Below are 26,596 nucleotides of genomic sequence, written 5' to 3'. Positions count from 1 at the left end.
CTGTTTTTAGTCTCTGTTCACAAGGTCGAAAGTCTGCTGGCAAGTGAACTAAAGATGAGCTCAAAGGTGATCAAACCCTTCCAGCAAGATCTCCCAAAAAGACCACTTGGCAGGAACATCTCCCAAAACCTTCCACCCATCCAACCCATTCTCTTTTCTCAACAACACCATTGTGAAATGGAAATTTGTAGAATAACTCCACACTCATCCCACATGGCTGTACATTGGCTGTCTTGAAGTTACCTCTCTTGTTGGAGGCAATATGTTGAGGGAAGAATTTGATGAAAAAGTCTCTATGAGGCCATAGGTACCACATGCACCATTGTCATTCTGAGAGGCACCGGGCCTGGGTACCTAGAATGATGGTCCACAGTCTGCAGTGTAAACTAGTGTTACATGAAGATGGAATGGTACTGGATTCCAATCATGTAACACATTCACTCGTATTCTCGCCACTCCTCTTGTGCCTGAGGACTATTGTTCTTATATTTGTGTAAAGGAAATGCCTAGGTTAACTGTTTCATGCAAGTTGCAGCGGTCAAGCTGACAGGTAGCCTTAAAGGGTGACCAGGTTTTACTGGAGGACTGCTAAGGCCCTTTAGACTTGACTTTTCTTATACCAAGTCTAGTGATTCACCAGGGCTTCATTCCTATTTTCACCGCACAAGTTTACTTCTGGCCAGGCCTTTACAAAGATATACCAGTGATAATGGTACATAATCTGTGGCAAGATGCATTTAAAATACATGGTTTATACCCTACGCAACTGTGCAAAATGCAACATTGCCCGTGATCTTGATATGTGTTCAAGAGTGTGCTTGTTATAATATTTAAAGTTTTTCTAAATAAAAGGTCGTGGAAAGAGTCCATATAATAACGAAGGGTGGGCGTAGTATGCATAGTGGGGCTACGCTAAGCTACGCAAAGTGGGCGAGAAACTACGCCCACCTACGCACTTCGCGTAGCCCCATTACGCGCCGCCTGCCCCCCTCCCCTACATACCTAATTTGTGTAATGCGCGGGCGGCTGCGCATGCTTATTGGTATCCAAGACGGCGGCACAAACGAGAAGAGGGAGCCCCGGGACGCAGCGGACAAGGTAAGTGCTTTTAATTTACTTTTCTTTTAGTATTTGCACAAATTAGGTATTTAGGGGAGGGCGGGAGGGAGGCGGGTGGCGGGCAACTTCGCTACGCCCACTGAGTGGGCGTAGTGTTGCCTGCTACGCCTACTTTGCAAAGGGCGAAGTGGGCGTAGCGAAGTCCTTCGCCCATGGTTAATATGAACTGCCTTGGATGGCAGTGTGTTGAATGTACACTGTATAGGTCGGCCTCCATTCTGGGCCGAATTACGCAAAGTGCAATTGATCATGAAATCAAAACACAACTAGAAAATGCATAGTGTGACTAGATATTTGATCGGCGGTTGAAGGTTTAAATTTTTTTCTCTCACTCGTAGGTACATGTGACAGCATTGCAGCTATGACTGGAATTTTAAAGAGAAAGTTTGAAGAAGTTGATGGTTCTTCACCTTGCTCCTCTGTGCGAGAGTCGGATGATGACATTTCCAGCAGCGAAAGCGGAGACAGTGGCGATAGTGTCAACCCATCAACTTTGAATCACTTCACCCGTAAGTGTCAGAAAATGCTTTGCAGCGGGCATTGCATTTATCTACAGTGAGCTTACATATTTGTGTTTCATCTCTGAGCAGTAAGTTTTGCAGTTTGTTTACACAAAAAGGCAGTAGCTGTAGTGCTAAATTTGGTTTCAGGCAGTGGGCATCTGCACTCACTTTTGTGGAGCAGAGCTTATTTTTCATACTTGTACCCAAGCAACACAACAGGGCAAAAGACGAAAAAGGGAGATAAAAGGAGAAAGAGAAATCTATAGCAGTGACAAAGTGAGTGAATAGCGGATGAATAAGGATCCCGCAATTGTGAGAAAAAGAGACATGAAGTGTAATATGATGGAGGAAAAAGGCAGGAGTTGGAATCAACACTAGTCAGCCTTGGTATTAGGCAAGCCTGGCATCCAGGAACGACTTTGATGCATTCCTAAGGACAACTGTGGGCACTTGTCCTTATTTAAATACTTTGAACCGTAGACAGATAAATTGTGATTGAGGCAAAACACTGTAGCTCAGTGCTTCCCAAACTATTTTAAACCCACAACCAGCCGCGGCCGGCAGTGGGAGTACCTGCAGGGCGGTGACGTGGGGAGGGGAAGGTGCAGGGTGGGGGTAGTAATGTATGGATTACAGAGCTTCCCAGGTGAGTAAACATTTAAATAAATAAAACGAATTTCGTTGAGTGCACTGCATCACCAAATGCGATGCAGTGTGCGCAACGAAATTAGTTTTATTTATTTAAATGTTTACTTACCTGTAAAACTCCGTAATCCATTCATTACTACCCCCCACTCTGCCCCTCCCCACGTCAACGCCCTGCAGGTACTCCCACTGCCGGCCGTGGCTGCCCACAACCCAATTTTTAGAATGACAAGCTTTCATTACCCACCTAGCTTCAACGGACATGAGGTGGGGAGATTTGTTTAATTTAATTGTAGACATGCTCTCAGAATACTGTGAATTGCCAAAATAAGATACATTTTACAATTGTTTGCGACACAACCTTGACCATGTCATTAGATATGTCTCTTTGTTCGTTGTATGACAGAGGTTACAAAAAAAGGGTAAACCCAAAATCACTGGGACCTGGGTACAAGACAGTATATATTAAAGTGGTCCCAATATTAGAACATCTAAACAGTGTCAAATGAAACAAGCACTGGCGTTGCCAATAGGTCTCGCAGTAGGAAAGTTGTAGCTATTACAATTGCAAATAACAATGCCTTTTATTTTTGTTTTCATTTTAAAAACATAAAGGGCTTTGTCATTTACAAAACCAATAGCTCCAACTTTCCTACTGCGAGACCTATTGGCAACGCCAGTGCTTGTTTATATAGTGCAAAGTTCACTGTAAGGACTTGGCACGCTTTATATACTATAATGGTAGCACATGTATTCTGTTACATTTCCACATAGTTGGAAGGCTCTCCTTTAGACAACAAAGTTCAGTACAGTAGGGCTGCACTGCACTACGATTTCCCACCCGCAATTCGCTGTCTGAGAAGAGGTAAAAGCCATCTACCACACATTTTGCAAAGCATGCGGGAAGAAAGAAAAAAGGAAACCCGAAAAAAGATGAAACTTTGTGAAAGAGAAACAGAAAGGAGAAAATTACAGAGAAGAGAAATGAGAGAAGGAAAACGAAAGAAACAAGGAGTGTGGCAAATGGCGGAGGGAAGCCGGATGGGGGCGGGAGAGCCTGGTGGGGGGGCGGGAATGTGAGCGAGGAGCTCACGGAATACAAGCTAAAAGAAGAGCAAACAAAGCTGTTTTGGAGAGTGACGGGGGGGGGGGGGAGTCCTTTGCGGCAGAGGGAAGGAGTGTGGCAAATGGCCGGAGGGAAGCCGGATGGGGGCGGGAGAGCCTGGTGGGGGGGCGGGAATGTGAGCGAGGAGCTCACGGAATACAAGCGAAAAGAAGAGCAAACAAAGCTGTTTTGGAGAGTGACGGGGGGGGGAGTCCTTTGCGGCAGAGGGAAGGAGTGTGGCAAATGGCCGGAGGGAAGCCGGATGGGGGTGGGAGAGCCTGGTGGGGGGGCGGGAATGTGAGCGAGGAGCTCACGGTGAGACTGTAGGGGGTGTCGACGGGGGGAGGAGTCCTTTGCGGCAGAGGCAAGGAGTGTGGCAAATGGCCGGAGGGAACGCTGTGGAACTGCGAGGCATCGTGACTAAAGAGACGTCCGTGAACCATTAACGAACCCTCTCAATGGCCATGGCAAGATAAACCATGTGCGGGGTTAAAATAAACAGAAAAGACGTATATTAAAAAAGTCAAGTGCTAGGCGCTTACCAGTGTGCACAATTGATACGGCATATGTACAGGGTACTACCGGCAATTCTGAGTCCATGCCGTTGAAAACAAGTCAGCGTGTGACGTAGTGAAGGTGGGTGTGGTTAAGTACGGAAGTTACGGTGCATGTAGTTGGTGGTTAAAGGGGCAATCAGAAACAACTAGAGAGTACCATAATCAATAAAAAAACACATAAACTCACTAGGATAGATGTTAAGAAGACCTTTCACCAGCCAACATCAGTGCCCCATGCGTGGTTTTAAACTGTGTTAATAAGTATAATGAATATATAGAAAGAGGGAAGAATGAGTATACCAAAAGGAAAAATGGGCCCCTCAGGCACCCACACTAGGTAGGTAGCCGTTTGTCTTCATCGGGTTCCCATTATTTCGTATGTGAAAAGGTACGAAAAACAGAAGTGCAGATTAAAAAGAGTGTAGATCACTCCCTCAACCAACAATTTTAATAGAGGGGTGACTCGAACTCAAATTAAAACCAATGTGCTTGTGCGGACAGTGAAGAGTTAAGTAAATTTGAACCCCCTGTCCTAAAAAACGGTCGACATGTTTCCGCTAGATGGTCTTATTCGACCCAGCATTCCTCAGGACCAGTGATAAAAGTAACTCACCCAGCGCGGCAGTACACCCCCTAAAGTGCCTACTCACGTTGGATGGACGTTCAAGAAAATACGTTTTTACCAACTTTTGTTCATTGCGCTGGAAAAAACTTCAGGTGTGTTACCTCTGTTCTGTGAGGATTATGGAATTCTGTTAGTATTCCAGTCTTTTCTTAGATTTTAGTAAAAGACGAGCATTCTCTTTAGGACTGCGTCGATCCTACAGAAAGACCCCTTGAGTCCGTGGTGGGGGAATTCTTCACGTCAGCGTTAGCTTGCTGATGACTCCCCGCATTTCCACCTAGTTCTGGCGCAACCACGGCTAGAAATACTAACAGAATTCCATAATCCTCACAGAACAGAGGTAACACACCTGAAGTTTTTTCCAGCGCAATGAACAAAAGTTGGTAAAAACATATTTTCTTGAACGTCCATCCAACGTGAGTAGGCACTTTAGGGGGTGTACTGCCGCGCTGGGTGAGTTACTTTTATCACTGGTCCTGAGGAATGCTGGGTCGAATAAGACCATCTAGCGGAAACATGTCGACCGTTTTTTAGGACAGGGGGTTCAAATTTACTTAACTCTTCACTGTCCGCACAAGCACATTGGTTTTAATTTGAGTTCGAGTCACCCCTCTATCAAAATTGTTGGTCGAGGGAGTAATCTACACTCTTTTTAATCTGCACTTCTGTTTTTCGTACCTTTTCACATACGAAATAATGGGAACCCGATGAAGACAAACGGCTACCTACCTAGTGTGGGTGCCTGAGGGGCCCATTTTTCCTTTTGGTATACTCATTCTTCCCTCTTTCTATATATTCATTATACTTATTAACACAGTTTAAAACCACGCATGAGGCACTGATGTTGGCTGGTGAAAGGTCTTCTTAACATCTATCCTAGTGAGTTTGTGTTTTTTTATTGATTATGGTACTCTCTAGTTGTTTCTGATTGTTTATCCCAAGGGGTGTGCTAGTATTTCACTTTGCCCTTACTCTTGTTGTTTATACAGGTTAAAGGGGCAAGTCACGATATGCAATTTCAAATGGAGAATGTGAATAATAAAGTTACGAGCATCAAAAGTGAAAAAACGTCAACATGCTCAATGGGTGAAACATTTTAACAAATGGACACGTAGTACTAATTAGGATACGAGAAATTACAGCGAGCAAAATGTAAAACATAACAAATCTTGAAATGCAAGTGTATCATACCTAGAACGTCGAATGTGAGCGAGGAGCTCACGGTGAGACTGTAGGGGGTGTCGTCGGGGGGAGGAGTCCTTTGCGGCAGAGGCAAGGAGTGTGGCAAATGGCCGGAGGGAAGCCGGATTAGGAGGGAGGGAGGGAGGGAGGCTGATGCGCGTGCTTGTTTTGTCACGTGATTCACGTGAACTTAAAGAAAACCGCAGCGCAAGAAGCCCTTGGTTTCACGAGGATTTTCAGGACATGAATTCTCGCTCCGCTCAATGCGCTTGCGCGCATTGATAGGTCGCGAGACCTAAAAAACACAGTAATATTTAAATTCAATTCATCTTTATTTTGGTTTTAGAAACCATAAAAGATTACATACTATATAAAACATTCATACAACAATACATCAAGGCATGTTCCGCCAGGAATAAATACAGTTATAAATAGCAATCGATGTCCTAATAGCAATTTTCCTAAAATTTAAAACAATAAATAATCATTTGTAATTTTTATAAAAGATAAAAGAAAGCCCTCCCAGTATCTTTTTCCAGTAAATTCAGCAATAGGTTTTTAGAACAAATTCAAAGTGCTAATAATACTACAAAGCGCTAATTGCAAAGCAATTATTTCCTATAAAAATATATTTAATAACTCCTAGGACGTATGTAGGCAGGGCAGAAGAATAGAACGTATACTTCATTTTCTTTGGTGCCTGCTTGGCAGATATCACAACAGCCGTTATTTTCATTTTCTATGCTACGCTTCCACTTAACAGTATTTGCATTGATCTCTAAGATACCGTAGCAAAATTTAAGATAAAGAGATTTAGCAAGTTGTGGTTCGATTTCATCCATGAAAGACTCAAATTTACTACTTGGGTTCATATTTAGGTACCTTGCAGATAGGGTCCCCAGTTTAGAGTTACGGGACCGAGAGCCTTGGACAAACGTCCAGTAAGTTTGTTTCATCAATTTTTTTTATCCTATAGTCAAAACTTCAGGATCCTCCCAAAAGTGTTTTAGGCCCAGTTTATAAAACCAGTCCTGAATGTGCTTTAACCATGGCAACCTTGCACTGTTTCTGATTCTTAAAAAACTCGTCTGTAGCCCACAAGCGGACCCAAAACAATAATGGCCGCAAGGAAGCCTGCTCATCAATACAATGTATATTAGATCCATTATTACAGGTAATAAAGGGGCGCGCTTAGGAATACCTAGTAGCTTTTTAAAAAAAGTATTCTCTTGAACCATAAAGGCATTCTTTGCTGCTTAGCCCTATAACTCACCCCGTAGAGACAAGCCGATAGTGCCCTGTACTTGTGTAATTCCAAAGCAGGAGAGACTGCTTTGGATTGGCTATTCTTATGTTTTCTCATTATTGGGACTGAGTTTTGGATTAAAATTGTTTTTGCTTTTGTCCAGCTGTGGTCTCTAGTTCAGCTTAGTATCTAGAGTAATACCCAAGTAGTTAAAATTTGACACAAGTTCTATTCTCTCATTTTTTGCAGTTAGATTTTTTTGTAAAAGGTTTGTGAGGGTTAACTGCCATATATTTTGTTTTAGTAGAGTTGATATCCAGGCCCTTTTGTTCACAGTATATTTCAAAGGTATTAAGTACATTTTGCAAATCTTTGGGGGTTTGGGATATTAAAATCGTATCGTCAGCAAATAAAAGTGCCGGTGCTGGTACCCCAACCAACTTGGGAGAATCATGTTCGCAGCCCAAAAGGAAGTCCGGAATGTCATTCACATTTAGCGAAAACAGTGTCGGGGCCATTGTACTAATTGTGTCTCTAAAACCTGCTTGATACTTGGTTAAAATGCTATTTTCCTGGATTCAGATACTCAATTTGTTAAAAATTTGGCGAGCATAAACCTTTTGTAGAACATCGATTAAACTAATCCGCCTGTAATGCGCCGGATCCTGGCGGTCACCCTTTTTAAAAATGGTTACAATTTCTGCACCCCACCACGTTTCGGGAATTGGCGCACCAGAGGCAACCGCATTACACAGGAGGTTAATATAGGGGGCCCATATCCTCTCCATAAATCACCTGCCATTTTGTCTGGCCCAGGTGCCTTCCCTGGTTTTATTGCACTTATTGCTGCTAATGTTTCTGCAATGCTAAAACACAGGGTTGACTCACTTGAGTAACTAACAAGTTCATCAATATTATAGTCTGCATCATTAGTAGCAGTCGAATAGAGACTTGAAAAACGGGTTAGCCAGGTTTTTGCATCAAGGAATAGGTCCTGCCTGGAAACCCCCTGTCTACTGCCTTTGGATATCAAGCACCAGAATGTCGCTTGGCCATTTGATTTGCATGCATTTATAAGCTTGGACCAGATATTATCATCCCAGCTTTTCCTAACCTTAGATAATACCTCCTTGTGGTAGTACCTTCTCTTTCCCCTTGGGTCTGCCATATTCTTACTTTTTACTGCCTCAATTAGATTTATTTTTGCATTGCGGCATTCTTTATTACACCAAGGGTTTTCTAGGGTCGATATATGGTGTGGTCCCCTTTTGGATGGCTTTAAAGTTTTACTTAGTAATGGTTCAAGTCCCCCAACCATATTTTCGTGCATCCGCATGATTGGGATCTCTGCTAGTGGCAAGTTCATATATGGAGAGACTATTTCTATACAGGTCTCAAATCTTTTTGACAGTTTCTCCATTCCCCAGTACCGCAGGCCATTTAAGTGCTCTACGGTTATTTGTGAGTAAAGGTCCAATTGGACTGTGGGTACGGTCACTTCTCCTTGTAAGATTTACTTGAAAAAGGGAAGGAGCAAGCGTCAGGCATAAGGGGTAAGGATCGCTCTCCATACAGTCTTCTACCACTAAATAGTGTATCATATGCCAGAATGAGATAGAGACCAATATATAATCTATATGACTCTTTGAATTACCTCGCCTAAATGTTGGTTGACTAGGGCTATCCGAAGGTAGGCGCCCATTACAGGCACGTAATTCGTTGGCTGTAACCATCCGTAATAACTGTGCCACAGCACATGTACAGGGCACTACCTGGCTACTATCTAGTGCTGGAATTTTATTTGCCCTATCCTCATCCACGAAAATATTTTCAAGTCCAGCCACCGGTTCAAATTTCCGATTAAAACCGCCCCCTATAATTATCAGAGCATTCTGGTTATACGTAGTTAAGATATTATCCAGGTGCTCAATAACGTCCACTTGTTTACCGGCGGTACTTGGTCTACTATATATGTTTAGGATATACACTTCTCTTTTGTCTGGTGTTTGAAACTTAACTCTCAATATATCTTGGCTAGGGGTGTTAATTTGCTTAAAATCGGCACCTAAACTGATTTTTACCCAAATGGCGAGCCCACCCGAGGATCTTCCTCTCACTGAGGGAATAGCCGGCATACTAAAAGTTTCAAAACCAATTTTATGGGGGCTTTCCACAGCACAAGTTTCCTGGAACAGAACTATTTCACTCTGACCGATCTGCTCTTGCCACATTGGGTCACTTTGATTTTTTTCTTATCCCAGCAATATTCCAAGATTTTAACTTTATCTTTGTTTTACACTCTTCCCCCATTAGGGCACTACTTACTTTCTCAGTTCTGTTTTCTAATTGCTGTATTTGCTCACAGTTGTTACCCACGTCATTAGCTGGGTTAGTATTTAATTATACTTTTCCATGCCGGTCTCCTCTTAAATCTTTCTCACCATATGTTTGATTTAGATCTACTTTATACTCTAAGAGCCCACTATAAATCTTATGTGTGTTCTCATTCTCCTTATTATTAGGATTGGTGGTCAGGGCCTCACATTGAATATTCAAGGGCGATTCGAAGACCGTGTTTTTTGTAGCTTGAGCACCTGTCTCTTTGGGATCATTTAGTGTATTACCATAGTTAACCTGAACTACATCGGGATAATTACTTTTAAGTCTGGAATCAATAATATTAGTTTGGTACACCTTATCCTGCCTAGTTCCGGGTAATTGTCAGTTCTGAGAATCTAGGTCTGACCATGCCTGGAATCTATTAATTTGTGTGACTGGTAGACATCTCCCATCTCTATTCTCCACTTCCGGCCTATAAAAGTATCCTAGAGGTAGGGCACTGATCCCCGTTTCAGGTGCAAGAGTCGCGTCGCAATGGCGTAGTAGATAATGTACCACCCTTGGCCTACGGAAATCTGCCACAGTGCAATCACCCCTTATATTCTTAACGGTTTGCCCTATCCACTCTACTCTCCTAACCATTATGATCTCATTAGCATCAGCTGGGTGAAAATTCTTGTGTCTTACCAACCAGTCTACAGTTTTATTCCTTAGGGCTCCCCAAGTATCTTTCTGCCCAATCCTTAATGCTGGATCCCCAGCCAATATTAAAACCTAGGGGCATTATGCTGGAGGGAGTTTGAATGTCTCCTTATTCGGGGCCAGGGAATCTCTAGGTTCAATCATTATTTCGCTTCTAATAGAGGCACTAGCATAATTGGCTCCATCTAAAGCTGCCTCTAGCCCCTTTTGACAATCCTGGGTAGCTATTGCATTTATCCACACTGACATTCCCAATATTTTTTATAATTGTTTTATCAGTTATTTTGGGAATGTTCCCTTCTTGGGAAAAAGATAAAGTTGTCCTTCATTAACCTTGTATCTTCCCTGGCCTCTCCAGTTCGAAACTGCCCCTTAAGGTTATTACTTAAAGTATTAACTGCAGACTCAAGTGTACTAATTTTGTCCCACAGCATAGAAAAGTTTTTTTTTCTGCCAAATCACACATACATGTTAGGGCTGTTCCTAATCCAGGGTCGTTTGTACCCACGGGAAGCTCAGTCGTAACCTCCTTTGGGTCATTTAAAGCTATGCTATTCGTTAATGAGTGTAAGTTCATCTCTGTTTGCGTACCAACTGTAGCAGTTTTTAGAACAGGAGATGTACCAACATTTGCCTTGCTTTCGGTTTTTCTTGCCCTGGTATCCCGCTACCTTTTGTCTGCCCGTGGCTCGTTCTTATGTACAGACATATTTTTTGCTATCCTGGCCCTAGTAACTCTATTCTGGGCTGTTGGAATACTCTGTGTCACATCAGAAACAGATGGTGAGAGAATGATATCGGATGAGACACTCGTAACAGTTCCGGTTAAAGACTCATGGTTGCCATCCCCCGGTACAGGTGAAGAAGTATCGGCTATTACATGTCTATGTGATGTTGCGGGATCTAAATAAAGGTGTCGCTCCGTCATGTGGATCTCATGGGTTAAAATAGATTCTGCCCTCACTAAAAAAGCATCCAGGGTACCAGCTACCCCCTTTCGCTTTTCCATATTCATTTCTTAGCCCCTTTTTACTACTTTATTTCCTTTATATTGGACAGTACCTTTAATCCTCTTGTAGTCCTAGATATCCATAACAATAGATGTAATAGGTTCACTCCTCAGAGGGGTGGCCCAGCCCAGCTTCTTCCTGCCGCTGACAGGCGTGGCCGGGCCTGCCCGCGCGCGTCCCGCGCTGCGGGAGCCCCATTGCGCTTAAGAGCGCCTCCAGGCACTTCCCCCCATGACGCGTGGACGTGCGCCGCCCGGGGGTGCTGGGAAATGTGGTCCGGGGGCGGGAGCAGCGAGTCTTGTGACTTCGGCGGTGCTGGGCGATGCGGTCCCCTCTGACCGTCTGGGAAGGGCAACAGTTGCAGATTGGTGTTAAAACATCAAAATATATTATTAAAATAAGAAATCGAAACGGGAATATATGCTACAGTGTTTGTTCTTTTGCATGTGATTAATATGAATCAGGATGAAGAAATGTACATACACCTTTAATACCTTGAGTGGGTGCTTCTCAATAGGCTATAATGACAATGGACTGTTATTTTGAAAAATTATTTTAATATCTTTCACATTCACTTGTGCACATTATTAATGTTGGCTCGCTAGGGGGCATGACTAAACAATTGGTTTTTTTTTTACATCTTTAGATTAATGAATGTTGATACTAATCAAATACTGACAAGGATATGAATGTATTCCACTAGAGGGCTTTATTTGTGCTTTCTGAATTTTAAGAAAAGTTATTGTAATAAGCTATGGAACTATAAATTGTTGCAAATGGTAAGTTACCATATGCAAATTATCAAACAGTGAACATCAAGTCCAAAAAGTCTGAAAACCCCTATTTATTATGTTATGTTTATTTTGAACACTATCACTTGTTATATGGTATCACACTACATCTCCCAGAATTCACTGAGATGTATAGAGCAAATGAGCACATGATCACGTATTTAACCTCAACGATGCTCATGACGAGCTGAGCTCCTCAGGAGGCACGGCGCTCCGGTGCTCATGACGAGCTCAGCTCGTCATGAGCTGTGGAACGCTCACACGCGGGGATAATTCCCCTGCTGTGCTGAGCGTTCCAAGGGGAACAGGTGTGGTCATGACGAGCTCAACTCGTCATGAGCACACTAGCGCCGTGCCTCAGGACGAGCTGAGCTCGTCATGAGCATGGGGGCGCTGTGCGCGCCCCCGCGCCCCCCAGCACAGCGGGGGAATGACCCCCGCACAGAAGGGGTTAAATGTGCCTGACCCTTTAATGAGATACCTGTGAGACCGAAATGCATATGGACATCACTTTTTTTTTTTTTTTTGGAACGAAATATGTAAGCAATAAAGAAAAGAATTGCAGAGTGCCCATGGTGCGACCCATCTTTACCTTTGTAAAGTGGTTTGATATATAGATCTATATATCTATATATATATATATATATATATATATATATATATATATATATATATATATAGAGATAGAGATAGAGATAGAGATAGAGATAGAGATAGAGATAGATATTTATATTATTGCAAACACTGTCCAAGGGCATTGGAGCACTTTACATGAGCATCAGATTACAAAACATAAGTTGAGAATCATTTTATTTTAAACACAGGATATTAAGTGAATTTCCCAAGGCTGGAACTCGAACCTCGTTTCCAGATCCAAAGTTGACAGCTCTCTGTTAGGCCAACTTCATTTTTCTCAATTTGTATGAAATCTATGTAAAAGTGGGATGATTGTGTATCACATATAGAGGGCACATTCTCTTTTGAAATGGCTTTGTGAACAAAAAAAAAACAGCAGCAGAAAAAACTTAAAGGTTCAACCGCAATCTTGCTTGGGAATACTTGAAATGGGTTGTTTTAAAACTGGACTTTGAGACATAGTTCAGCACCTTTGCAGTGGGGCTGGAATAATGTTTTAGAGTAGGAATGCTGACATCCTTGTCAATCCTGGTTTCACACAAAGTGTAGTAAATGTATACAGCATGAGAGTGATAAGGATGTAGTTTGTAACTGGTGGTGGGTTTTGAAGCACACTCTTGCAGATATATTATTTAAGCATCGTGCAGTAGCTCACTATCATAGGCAGACAGCACATTTCCCATTGAACTAAATGTGCACAGACATACAGTTTTACTGATAAAACGATATAGCGCACAAATGATATGTGGAAATTGGGTTTCAGTGAATATAATTTGTGCATCACCAAGTAAGTGTGTTCATTTCATTTGATCCTTTAAAAATCTGTATTCGTTACACTTCAGAATTTCAAACAAATGTGCTTTATTTCTGCTTTCCAACTTCTGATATATTCTGAAATATGTGTACAGCTCATTTAAGGGTATTTCAATATGGTTGTGAATTACAAAGAATGACATCTTATAGCCTTTCTTTCACATTCCCTGTACCCAGCAAGATTGTCCCATTGTTCACTTTAAAAAAGTGTCCCATTTTTCAGTCCGAGAAAGAAAAGTGAACCTCAATCCCCATGGTAAGAGAATAAGCACAACTTTGTCAGACGACATAACCCGACATGTGTCTTCAGTCATTGAAGCACAGCAAATGTGACAAGATAAATAAAGAATTTAAAGGTATCTTTATTTATTGCTCTTTTTGCGGCCCACCAGAAACTGGCTGGCAACTTGCAGTATGGGAAACGCTGTATTAAGATGTTGTCTTATGCATGAACTTTCTGATGGATATTTCTACCCGCAGATTCTTAACCTTTAGAATAGCCCCGGGTGCCAGACGGGATCTAGAAGATTTTTCAGCATAGTCCCTGCGCACTGGTAGGTGGGACTGTGCAGCTCTCCGTCCCACCTTGTTCTGCACTAGAATTGATGACTGGAGCAACATATAAGAGCCACCCAAGCACACTGACATCAGTTCCTTAGTTTCTTTGCCTTCAGGCGCATATATGGCACCAGCTACTAACTGTTTCTCGTCCGTTAACATTTTTTTGTACTAAATAATTTTCTAGTGTGCAAGGGATCGTGTCCCCTCTTAAAAATACAGGGTTTAAACTTTGAAGGGACTGTCGCAAGCATGTGTCTACGACGGATCCCCACGAAGTATGCCTCTGGTGGTTGGGTTCAGGCCTCAACTCCCAAGTCGTGTGGAGAGTGTGCCCTAATTCAAAAAAGGTGTTCTAGGATCGTGAATTGAAGCTGTCCATCGCCAAACACTGCAAGAAGTTGTGTAAGCCGTGCTCCTGCTAAAGTAAAGATCTAGGATCGGTTTGTACTCTTGGGGTTACTTCCATAGCAGGTCTTCATCGCAGCCCAAGTCTTCGGGTAAATTGAAGTCTGAGAAGAATTAGAAGTCCAAGCACAGTGTGTCCCATCTTGCTACTCTCCTTCTCAGAGGTCGCAAGGACATCAAGGTGCCCCTTTTTCCCACTTCCTACCTCCCCGTGTAGTTGATTCCGCAGCTAATCTTGATGTACCCAGAGTTTCTGCAAATATGGCGACATTATCACAGATTGAGGCTTTTGGGGAAGCCATATTGCAAATCTTTGGCACCTCGATGACCCCCTTTGGCATGCCTTTGAGCACCACAGATCCGTAGATGCTGCCAGTCAGGTTACCAGAGGTGGATCTTTCCTCGGTGCTGTCTATGCCTCCTGAATCCATTGCAGCTTCTGCTCCGACTCCGAAGCTGATTACACTCCTGGCACCTTGATCTTTGCCGGTTCCTGCTACATCAGTGTTGACCCCAACACCAATGGTGTCAGAGGAGTGTGCTGATTCTGTAGATCTGTCTGACTCTGAACCAAAACCTTCTCAACCTCGACTGAGGTCACAACTTGGAACAGTTCCGACGTGCTCGGCCTCAGTTCACTTTGTTTGTGACCAAACAGCACCTTTTACCTAGGAGCCGCCCCCAGCACTCCAACAACTTTTTGGTTTGGACTCTGACCAAAGTCAGCCAGCTTTCAATGATGATGGGGGATAAATTCCATTTGTAGAGTGTTACTGTTTGTCGTGCAGTGCCACGTGTGTGCTACTACCTTCTGTTTTTTATAATGCATGTTATATGCAACTTTTTGTATGCCAGCTATAAATCTATAAACCCCATTTTTTTCCCTATGTAGAGTACACTAGGGGTAGAGTATCAGACAGTGGAGCAGATTGAAGCAGAGTATGGTACTGTGGCATAGAGTGGAATACAGTGTAATAGAGTGCATCATAGTAGAGTAGCTTAGAGGGGGTAAAGTGTCATAGAGTGAAGTGCCACGTCGTAGACCATATTGGCATGGAGTGGCGGAGCACACAGTCGGGTGAAGTGTGAAATTGGAGTGCTGTGTTGTATAGTAGAGTGTAGTGACGTGTCATACAGATCTGAAAGAGACCATTAGTTATAGATTCCATACCTTAGAATTACCCCCAGGCATCAGAATGGATCCGGAGAAATTGTTTCGTAGCAGTACCCTTGAGTGTCGGTAGGTGGCGTCGGATGGCTCCTTGTCCGTCGTTGGCGTTGTGGTTGCTGGGATGATGTCACGGTGTCTACTTAGACACAGCCCCTGCACACTGACGTCCGTTCTTCCTTTTCTGGGTCAGCCAGCGCAGATCCAGAGAGATTGTGCCCTTAATCACTTTTTGACTAACTCTTTTTCGACTTTTGTCTACTTCTTTTTTGAGTCTCTTGACTCCTGGTGCACGATTGACCCGGCTTCAAACCTTTTGACTCCTGTCACAAGTTGATGTCGGTGACCGATCCACACCATGTGTGCCTTTGGTGCCTTGAGTGCGATCACGACCCAAAGTCATGCTCCGACTGCTGGGCCCTGAACCCGAAGTCTTTGCAGGTGCAGTCCTGAAAGCTTCTGGAGGCCTGACAGTCCGCTCCATGCCACTCAAGGTCCTGGTCAAGGGGAAGGTCGCAGAGCCATCCTCACTCGTCATCGACGTCTTCACACTACTTGGGTAAGTCGAAGCCCAAGAAGAAGGCGAAGAAGCACCTTCTCCCTTCGCCTTCTCCCCTTCCGTCTGCTGACGTGACGCGGGACCCCTAGCGTTGGAGCCTGCTTCCGGGATGGCTCTGCGCTTCCCTTCCTGGAGTCTGAGCATCCCCATGCCAGCTTTGTCAGTTTTACGAAGCACTGCACAGCATTTTTGGGCAGCCTGACTCTGCAGGAGCACTTTTGGGCCCCGCAGACTCTGCTAGGGGCCCTAGGCCTTCAATGCCAGCAGCCCCGGCGCTGCTGGCCCCCTTGAATCATGGCCTGGATCCAGATCGGTGCCGGTCGACCTCACGGTACATTCCCCAGCACCAATTCTAGTGGCGAAGCCCCCGGCGCAGGTTGTGCCCCCGACTGGCGTCGACCCCAGCCTCATCCCCCGATGTGGACACGGTGCTGGACTGACGTTGACTGACGTCGGTACCGGCACCGGAGGGTACTTTTGTCCGACTGTTCATTCCTGGCATTCTCTACCGCCCTAAGTGGCATCCAGAGGAAGGTGAGAGGGACTGGGAGGGGCATGGTGACCCTCTAGCAGACCAACTTGAGGAACCAGACTGGCAAGAGGAGTTGGTTGATTCCAGTGGTCTGGATACCTCCCCAGACCTTGGAATGCTTTCTCCCCCTACCGTGGCTATGGAGGAGGGAGCCTCCTACGGTGTGTTGTTGCGTAGGCGGCTACGGCTTTGGGCCTTGAGCTTCCTACGATGGCAGTCAGGACTGACCTCCTGACTGAGATGCTTTAGCTGGCAGCATCCTCTTCGGAGCCCCTGCTGCCTTTTAATGAAGCCATTACCAACATCATTTTGGGCACCTGGTTCAGGCCCAACACAGGGTCTCCTGTGGATAGGATGATTGCCCGACGCCACCGTCCGGCTCTGGGCGACCCCTCTTTCCTCTCCCAACTCCCCACCCCTGAGAGCTTGGTGGTTCAAGCCTCTGCATCCAAGGGCGCATTCCCTAACGCACTACCTGATAGGAAATCCAAAAAGCTGGCCAATCTTGGGAAGATGTTTTCTTCCGCCAGCTTAGGACTGCGGTCGGTGAACACTGCATGTCTCTTGGGCCATTACACACACTCTGTGTGGGACACGGTTGCACAAGTGCTGCCACAGTGCCGGACGAGATCCGGGCTGTGCTCACCCGTGCTTTCGCAAAGGGTAGAGACGCAACAAAGTTCACCGTCCGATGTCGGCTGAATACCGCAGACTCGCTAGGTAGGACAATTTCAATGTCAGTAGCCCTGAAATGCTACGCCTGGCAGAGATTCACTGGCTTCTCTGGGGATGTCCAATCCACCCTTTTGGACATACCGTTTGATGGCCGTCGCCTGTTTGGCGACAAGGTGGACAACGCGCTTAAGCATTTCAAGGCCTCTAGGGCTACGGCAAGATCCTTGGTCATCGCTGCCACCTCGCGCCCCATGCAGTCTGCCTTTCGTTTTACGAAAGGGGGGCCCCACCACGTTCCACCCAGGGCCCCAGGCCTGTGCAAGCTGCCCAGCTTCTGTGCCACCGGGGACGTAGGAGCCAGCGTCGTGGGTCTGGGGACCAGTGGGCGGGCCAGTCCACCAATGCCCCCCCCCCCTCCTGCAACAGCCTCCAAACCTTCCTAATCCTACCTTTCAAGGCCACCAGTTGCCGTGGGCGGCAGGATCCGCCATCTCCTCCCCCCACTGGTGCAACATCACGTCAGACAGTTGGGTTGTGCAAATTGTTGAAAGGGGCTACTCCCTCCCCTTCAAGACTGCCCTCCATGCCGCCAGCACTCCAGCGCGTGTCAGAGGATCATCTGGCTCTTCTCCGCCAGGAAGTTTTGGCTCTCTTGGCCAAGGGAGCCATCAAGCGAGTGCCTGTGCAGGAAGTAGTTTGTGGTTGCTACTCCAACTAATTCCTGGTTCCCAAGAAGGGCAAAGGCCTGCATCCTATCTTAGATCTCAGGGACCTCAATCGCTTCCTTCTGAAGGAGAAGTTCAAAATGCTCACGTTAGCTCAGGTCTTGTCTACCCTCGACCCTGGATGGTAGCGTTGAGCTTGCAGGACCCGTACTTGCACATCCCGGTTCACGGTAGGCCACAAGCATTATGAGTTTACCGTGCTCCCTTTTGGCCTTACCAGCGCCCCTCGAGTGTTCCCGAAAGTGATGACGGTGGTCGCAGCTCATCTGCACAGATCAGGGTTTCCAGTCTTTCCCTATCTTGATGACTGGCTGTTGAAGGCGGGCTCATCCCAGGCTGTTGTCTCCCACCTCCAGACTACGACAGATCTCCTCCATTCGCTGGGGCACACTATCACTGTGCCGAAGTCACATCTGACTCCCTCTCAGAAGCTCTTTTTCATCAGAGCAGTTCTGTTTACAGCGCAGTTTCGGGCTTATCCTCCCGAGCAGCGAGTCTGGGATATTCGGGCTATAATACCGATGTTTCAGCCTCTATCTCGGACTCTGTGAGAATGACCCTGAGACTGCTGGGCCTCGTGGCTTCCTGCATCCTGGTGGATCATGCCATATGGCATACGAGGGCTCTGCAGTGGGACCTAAAGTTCCAGTGGGCGCAGCATCAGGGGAATCTTTCTGATGTCAACCAGATCTCGGAGGGGACTGCAAGTCAGTTGCAGTGGTGGCTCACAAACCAGAATTGGGTCAGCGGCAGATCCCTCTCCTTTCCCTAACCAGAGTTCACAGTAGTGATGGATGCGTCACTCCTGGGATGGGACGACCACATGAGAGAGGCGGAGATCAGAGGCTCTGGTCTCTGGCGGAGTCCAGGCTCCACATTAAACTTCAGGAGCTCCAGGTCGATTCGTCTTGCGCTAAAGGCTTTCCTTCCTTATGTCAATGGAAGAGTAGTGCAGGTGTTTGCGGACAACACCACCGCCATGTGGTACTGCAACAAAGAGGGCGGGTGGGGTCATGCACCCTATGTCAAGATGCTCTTCGCCTTTGAACATGACTGCTACATCAGGGCATATCTCTGGTGGTTCAACACCTGGCAGTTTCTCTGAACACCAGGGTGGACAAACTCAGCCGCCAGTGCATGATGGATTACGAATGGCGTCTTCACTTGGTGGTGGTGCAAGGTCTCTTTCAGCAGTGGGGAGAGCCTTGATTAGATCTATTTGCCACCAAAGAGAACGTGAATGTCCGCAGTTCTGCGCATTGGAATTTCCATGGCTTCACTCGCTTGGTGGCGCTTTTCGTTGCAAGTGGAGTAACCGCCTTCTGTACGCCTTTCCGCCTGTACCACTTCTACCCAGAGTGCTGAGGAAGATAAAGCGTGACTGGGCCCAAGTATTTCTTGTGGCTCCATACTGGGCACGAATAGTCTGGTACTGGGATCTCTTGAGCATGGCCATCATTCCTCCGATCAGACTACCTCGTCGGGAGGATCTTCTGTCACAGCAGCAGGGGTCGGTCCTCTACCCGAACCTGTCCAGCCTCCACCTCCATGCATGGAGATTGAGCTGCGACAGTTGACAGCTTTCGACCTTCCTCCCGAAGTCTGTAATGTAGTCTTGACAGCTAGGCGTCCCTCCACTAAAACTGTATACGCCTGTAGATGGAACAAATTTGTGGCATGGTGCACAGCAAAGGCTGTGGATCCCCTTTCTGCCCATCTCTGAAGTCCTCCTCTTCGTTCTTTCTTTGACCCAGCAGGGCTCTGCTCTGGGCACTATTATGGGCTACATTTTGACCTTTCTTCGCCTTCCTGGTCAGCCTTTTCAAGTCCCTAATTGTAAGTAGGTTTCTAAAGGGCATTACTCATTTCATTTCTCGTTCTCCTTTCGTAATGCCCCAATGGAACTTGAATCTTGTCCTTACTTATCTTATGTATGCTCCCTTCGAGCCACTACAATATTGTCCTCTTCGTCGTCTTAATCTGAAAACCGCTTTCCTGCTTGCCATCACCTCTGCTCGCAGGGTGAGTGAGCTCCAGGCCCTAACTTCCAAGCCTCCCTTTCTTGCTGTCCATCCGGTCAAAGTGGTCCTCCGTACTAGGCCCTCTTTTCTGCCCAAAATGGTTACCTCTTTCCACATAGGTTAGACCATCACATTGCCTAACTTTTTCCGGCCTCCGCACCCTTCCAAAGAGGAGGAGAGACGCCACGGTCTGGACCCCAAACATGCACTGTCTCTCTACCTTGACCGCACTATAGACTTCCGGGTGGACGATCAACTCTTCGTGGGTTATGTGGGTGCCAAGAAAGGTCGGGCAGTGCACAAACGTACCATCTCTTGATGGGTTGTCAATGCATTAAGGTATGCTATTCTTTGGCTAAAAAGGAACCTCCAGTTTTACTATGCGCCCTGGGCGACGGCAGCCACTACAGCTTTGGGACATGGAGTTCCCTTACTTGACATCTTCCAGGCAGCCACGTGGGCATCCTTGCACACATTTACAAAGCATTACTGCCTGGATAGCCAAGTCCGGAGAGACAGCTTCTTCGGCTGTTCTGTTCTCCAGGACTTCCTGTTGTGAACTTAGTTTGCAGACCCACCTCTGGGGTTTGTATTGCTGGGGTATCTATTCTAAGGTAAGGAATCTATAACTAATAGTCTCTTTCAGATGAACAAGTTACCTTTGGTAACGATGTATCTGTAAGAGACATATATTAGTTATAGATTTCTTACTGCCCCACCCATCCTCCCCGTTCTGTGAACTGACTTCTAGGGAAAGGGACTCCCTTACAGGGCCTACTTTTGTGCACCAGTGGCAGTGTCTTACATGGCTCTGCACTTCTGCCGTGGAAAGTCGTGTTAGAACTGACGTTGGTGCGCAGGGGCGGCATCTAAGTAGACACAGCGACGTCATCCCTGCGACACTGACTCAGAGGACGAACGTGGAGTCACCAACGCCACCTATACCAACGTGCAAGGGTACTGTTATAAAAAAAATTCTCCAGATCCAGTCTGGTGCCTGGGGGTAGTTCTAAGGTAAGGGATCTAACTCTAATATATGTCTCTTAAAGATACAACTTTACCGAAGGTAAGTAACTTGTTCTTTTGGACAGTGTTGTAGACTACAGTAGAGTAGCACGCAGTCTAGTCGAGTTTTGTGGAGTGGTGTACAGTAGTGTTGTAGAGTACGGTAGTGTGAACTGGCATACAGTGTTATAGAGTACAATGTCATATAGTGGCAAGGAGTAGCATACAGTGAAGTAGAGTGGAGTACTGTATCAGAGTGGAGTACAGTGGGGTGCAGTGGCATACAAAAAGTTGCGTATAGTGGACCAAAGTATCGTAGAGCGGCATGGAGTAGTGTTGTACAATGGCATGTAGTATAGTGCAGTGGAATGTAGAGGTATAGATAAGAATAAAGTGTTGGAGAGTAGCATGCAGTGTTATAGAATATAGTTGCATAGAGTTCAGTAATGAGTCTAGCAGTGGAGCTGCGTAGAATGGATTTTAGTAGAGAAGAGTGAGGTAAAGTCTTGTACATTGGAGTGGAGTGGTGTAACGTATTGTGGAGTAAAGTGTAATAGAGTGTATTTGTGTGTTGTAGGGTGGGTGTAAAGTAGCATAGTGTTAGTAAACTGTTATAAATTGGAGTCTTGTACAGTTGAGTGGAGTGCTGTGTCTTACAGTGTTGGAAACTGTTGTAGAGTGGAGTAGAGTGTTGTAGAGTGTACAGGCATAGAGCCAAGTACAGATTTGGATAGTGGATTGTACGGGAAAGAGTGGAGTAGACTGTAATAGAGTGTAGCAGAGTTTTATAGAGTGGAGTAGAGTACAGTGGAGTGGCACAGACTGGAGTGGTGGAGACTGGAGCTGCGTGGAGTGTAAGAGCGTATATTGTAGTAGTGTACAGTAGAGTGGGATAGAGTGTAATGGCATACAATGTTGTGGCTTACAGTGGAGTGTTGCCCAATGGAATGGTGTAGAATGGAATGGAGTAGAGTAGAGTTAAATACCTTGCAGAAGGGTGGGAGAGACTGAAGTTGTGTACAGTGTAATAGGTTGAAGTGCCAAAGAATGGCGTACAGTGGAGTGGGGTAGCATGGAATAGCATACAGTGAAGTAGCATTGAATAGACTAGCGCAGAGGGGAGTGGCATACAGTGGAATAGCGGACAGTGAAGTGGTGTAGACTGGAGTGGCATACACAGGATTGGGGGAGAGTGTAATAGCATACAATGGAGGGATGTGCAATGGAGTGGCGTCCAATAGAATAATGTAGAATGGAGTAGCGTACAGTGGAATGGGGTAGAGTGGAATAGCATATAGCGGAGTAGTGTAGAGTGGATTTGCATACTGTGGAGTGGTGTACACTGAAGTGGCGTAGAGTGGAGTTGCATACAGTGTAATAGCATAGAGTGCAGATGTGTGCAGTGCAATAGTGTAGAGTGGAGTGTGTTGTATGGTGAAGTGGCATAGAGTGTAATAGCATATAGTGAATAGCGTACAGTGGAATAGCGTACAGTGGAGTGTTGTAGACTGAAGTGGTGCACAGTGGAGTTGGGTAGAATGTAATAGGATACGGGGAGTGGCGTACATTGGAGTGGCATCCAGTTCTATCTATAGTGTAGAGTGAACTGACAGAGTGGAGTGACATACCCTGGAGTAGTGTATCGTGGAGTAATGTACAGTGGAATAGTGTAGAGTGGCATACAGTGAATGGCGTCCAGTGGAATGGCTTACAGTAGAGTGACATTGCGTGGAAGTGCGTACAGTGTAAGAGTGTAGTTGTGTACAGTGGAGTTGCACACAGTGTGTAGCATACAGTGGAGATTCAAAGCAAATACATTATCCCAATAGGTATGAATGAACGAGACAGTTTATATTGCATGCACAAGGCATTACAAAGGAAAGAAAAAGGAGACACTTATTCACAAGTTTTTAAATCCAAATATGATCTTTAGTTTCTTGATAATCAAAAATTATGAAAATAAATTCAAGCCACAAGAGATATATACAGCACGTAATTGAAAAAATTCAAATGACAACCAATAAAACTTGGTGCTCAATATTTACAAGTGAAAGGGTGGCGACGCAAGTGAAAGTGAGTGAACAGCGATAAACGGCGCAGGTGAGCAAGGTGATATGTACAGTGACTAGCTCAACAAGTGACAAGTATTCAAAACGACTTTATATAATACACATAGTAATTTTGATGTCCCAACTAGATGCGCCTATAATTTGCGCTGTGGAGTCGACAACGTTTCGGTCCTTATTGAATGTGGACCATCATCAGGACTGGGTTGTCTCATTTGTAGTGCTGTAAAGGACAATAGACATTAGTTGAGGTCCTAGGGTACTAGGTCAAGGGGAAATCAATTTACATGACAGTTGGTGAAGGGACAGGAATGGGAAATGTGGTAGGGGGCAAATAAAAATCCAGCACGTAAGCCCATAGTTGTGCAAGGGTGTGGTGATAATAAAGGGCCGGCGTAGGAAAAGACCCCCAGAAGAATGATAACGTCCTAGGTAGTGAGCCCAGTGGCCAACTGATTGGTGAGTATGGCACTTGATCGGCAATAGGCAAAAGGGATTAGCCACCCATGCACCTGTGGTGTTATACACACAATTCACCCAGAGCCGGTGTTACCTGTAGGCACGAGTTTTTAGGAATCCTCATCCGAGGATCAGGCTTTGAGAAATCCTTGCTTCTATATGGTACAGTGAGGAGAAAAGGATTTTTTTTTAAAAAGGATTTTTATAGAAAACGTGTCCTACTGTGAGTTTGTTTGAATCATACTGCAAGTAGTTTGAATGGTACCTTAATCTTTATCGTCTACACCGGATAAGGCAGGAAGATTTCAACCGCCGTTCTGTTCGGTAGGCGGAGGAACCTGAAACCGAAAGGAACGGTCAGGGTCTACGAGGTAAATATGTCGGACAAGGTGAAACAAGACACGATATGTTAACGGCTTACCGGAGTAATCAAAAATGCCGGTCACGTAGTGAATACGTCTAGGCAGCCAGCCGAAGGGGTCAGGGAGCCCGCGGGTAGCGTCTGAGTCGATGCTCGGAGCAAACACTCGCTGTAGGGGAAAGTTACCAGGAAGAGTCCCTGCGTGGCTGGGGGGCGGGGTCGGCAGTGGGTGGGCGGGTCTGGGCGGGAATGGAAGGCAGGATAAGAACTTAAATGGACAGAGTATAGAAACAACTAAAGATATGAAGGGAGACCCGGATGGAAACGATTCAAGTATTGTGAAGTCTACATCAGAGAACAAAACAGAAATTTATATGAATCAATCGTGGTCTCTCGCATCAGGTCTATGCACAGGATTGTTGAATGACATATATATATACACACATATATATACAATTAAACATTCATGTTGCAGAGCAATTAGTATAAACAGTCAATATAAACAAAAACAAATCCATACAGCCAGTGTCAGGGTGTTGCCGCAATGTGAAAGGGAGAAGGTTCATATGGGGGACTTAATGCAGTATAGTGTAACCAGCTATACATGAATTAGCACAACAGTTAAATAGACCGGAACAAGTATGAAGTATATCAAGGCTGTTAGATGGTCACAGTACTATTCCACTCATCAAGAGTATTGAGACCTGATGCCACAGAATCACAAATGGTCATCCATGTACATTCAGCTTTATTTAACAACCTCTTTGTCTCCCCCTCGAATAGGGAGCGATGGATTGTCAATCACTTGCCAGGTAATGTCTGTATCTAGGTGACCTGAATTGATGAAGTGTGGTACTAGAGGGGCAGTGAGTACTTTACAATTGATCCTACTCTTGTGCTGAATGATCCTTTGTTTGATCATTTGGGTTGTTTGCCCTATATAAATAAGGCCACAAGGACATGTAATGGCATAAACCACATTCTGTGTTCTACAGTTGGTGTGTGTCTTCAATTTATATGTCCGATCTTTATAGGAAAAGACCTTGGTGTTTTTGGTCAATTCGCATACACTGCAGTTCTGGCATTTAAAGTGTCCCACCACTGGATCCATTCCCCATGCTGCGGTGATGGTGTATTTTTCTTTCATGGGTTGTGGCCATGTGATGGCGTGTACCAGGTGATTAGCGATGTTTCGGCCACGCTGGTAAGAGTGCAAGGGTGGATCCGTGAAAGATTCATGTATTCGGAGTATTGGCCAGTTCTTCTTAATGATTTTGTTAACTTCATTACTATGCGGGCTGAAGGTAGACGCAAAAGGGATCCGGTGCAAGGTCTTTTTGGGTTGTGGTGAAAGGAGTGTCTCCCTGTGGCAATACCATGCCCTTTTTCTGGCTTGAGTGACCAAACGTCGTGGGTAGCCTCTGTGGATAAGTTTATTCAATAGGACCTCTGCCTCCCTAAAGTAATCCTTTCGCCACTTGCAGTTACGTCTGATGCGTAAAAATTGTCCATATGGTAAGCCATCACGTAAGCCTCTCGGGTGGTAACTTGAGTATTCCAACAAAGTGTTTTTCTCCGTAGGTTTTCGGAACAGGGTGGTGCCAATTTGCCATCTTCTGCATGAATTATCACATCCAAAAATGGAAGATCGTTGGCTTTCTTCTCATTTGTAAATTTCAAATGTTCCTGTGCCTGGTTGAGCCATTGGTTGAATGAGTTCAACAGAAGGTTATCTCCATTCCAAATCAAAAGAATATCGTCAATGTATCGACGCCATAAAGAAATTTGTGAAAAAAATGGATTGGTAGGTGTAAGGATTACAGATTTCTCCAAATCATGTACAAACAAAATTGAAAAGTTTGGGGCAAAACAAGCACCCATGGCGACGCCCTTCACTTGTAAGTAGAAGATGTTATTATACAAAAAGTAGTTGTTCTGCAGGGCAATCCGTAGTAATGACATAACAAATTCTGTCGGAATCTTGGTAGGTCGAGGTCTTGATTGAAGAAGTACCCGTATCACATTGAGGCCCTCATCATGTGGAATGTTAGTATAGAGGGATTCGATATCCATGCTTACAAGTAGTTGAGTTGTACTGTCATAGGGTAAATCCTCTATTGTATTTATAAGATCAGTGGTATCGCGAATGAAGGTATCAGTGCAGGGAACGAATTCTTTGATAATCGCATCAATATATTTTCCCAGCGGCTCCAGGATGGATCCACACCCAGATATTATGGGTCTTCCCGGGGGGTTATGTTGATCCTTGTGTATCTTTGGTAAGATATATATCACAGGGGGTTCTGGGGCTAGGGTTATTCAAGAATTCAAATTCCTTTGTCGTGATGATATTAAGATCCTTCGCTTCCTGTGTAACTGTCAATATTTTTAATCGGATATCTTCCAATGGATCCTTGGACAGAGGTTTGTAATGAGTACGATTAGAAAGTTGTCTCTGTATTTCCTGATCGTATTTGTCATGGCTGATGACTACAATGCCCCCACCCTTGTCTGCTGGTTTTATAACAAGTTCTGCATTGTTTTTTAGAGACATCAGGGCTTGTTTTTCGGTCATTGGGAGATTGTATGGGGTGAAACAAGGTTTAGATTTTAGGTTCATACCATCTCTCATCACCAGATGTTCAGATGATAGAATCTCGGAGGGCATGAGGTGGGAAGGGGGATTGAAGGTGGAGGGAGGTCGGAAAGGTGAAAGGGTGGTCATGGGGGAGTCCTGTTGGTTAACAAAAAATTGCTTAAGCCTGATTCTTCTGAAAAACTTAAG

General features: G+C 45.2%; 1 protein-coding gene across 1 annotated transcript in view; it reads left to right on the top strand.

Annotated features, from left to right (window-relative positions):
- Window positions 1-26,596, top strand: part of CSRNP3 (cysteine and serine rich nuclear protein 3) — a 326,905-nt gene that overhangs the window by 103,065 nt on the left and 197,244 nt on the right. The window contains exon 2 of the mRNA XM_078681631.1: window positions 1,458-1,628. Coding sequence (XP_078537757.1) covers window positions 1,458-1,628 — 171 coding nt within the window. The remainder of the gene's footprint in view (window positions 1-1,457; window positions 1,629-26,596) is intronic.

Source organism: Lissotriton helveticus, chromosome 3_1 (genome assembly GCF_964261635.1).
Source record: "Lissotriton helveticus chromosome 3_1, aLisHel1.1, whole genome shotgun sequence".
Classification (NCBI taxonomy): Eukaryota; Metazoa; Chordata; class Amphibia; order Caudata; family Salamandridae; genus Lissotriton; species Lissotriton helveticus.
This window is presented reverse-complemented; position numbering and strand designations above follow the sequence as displayed.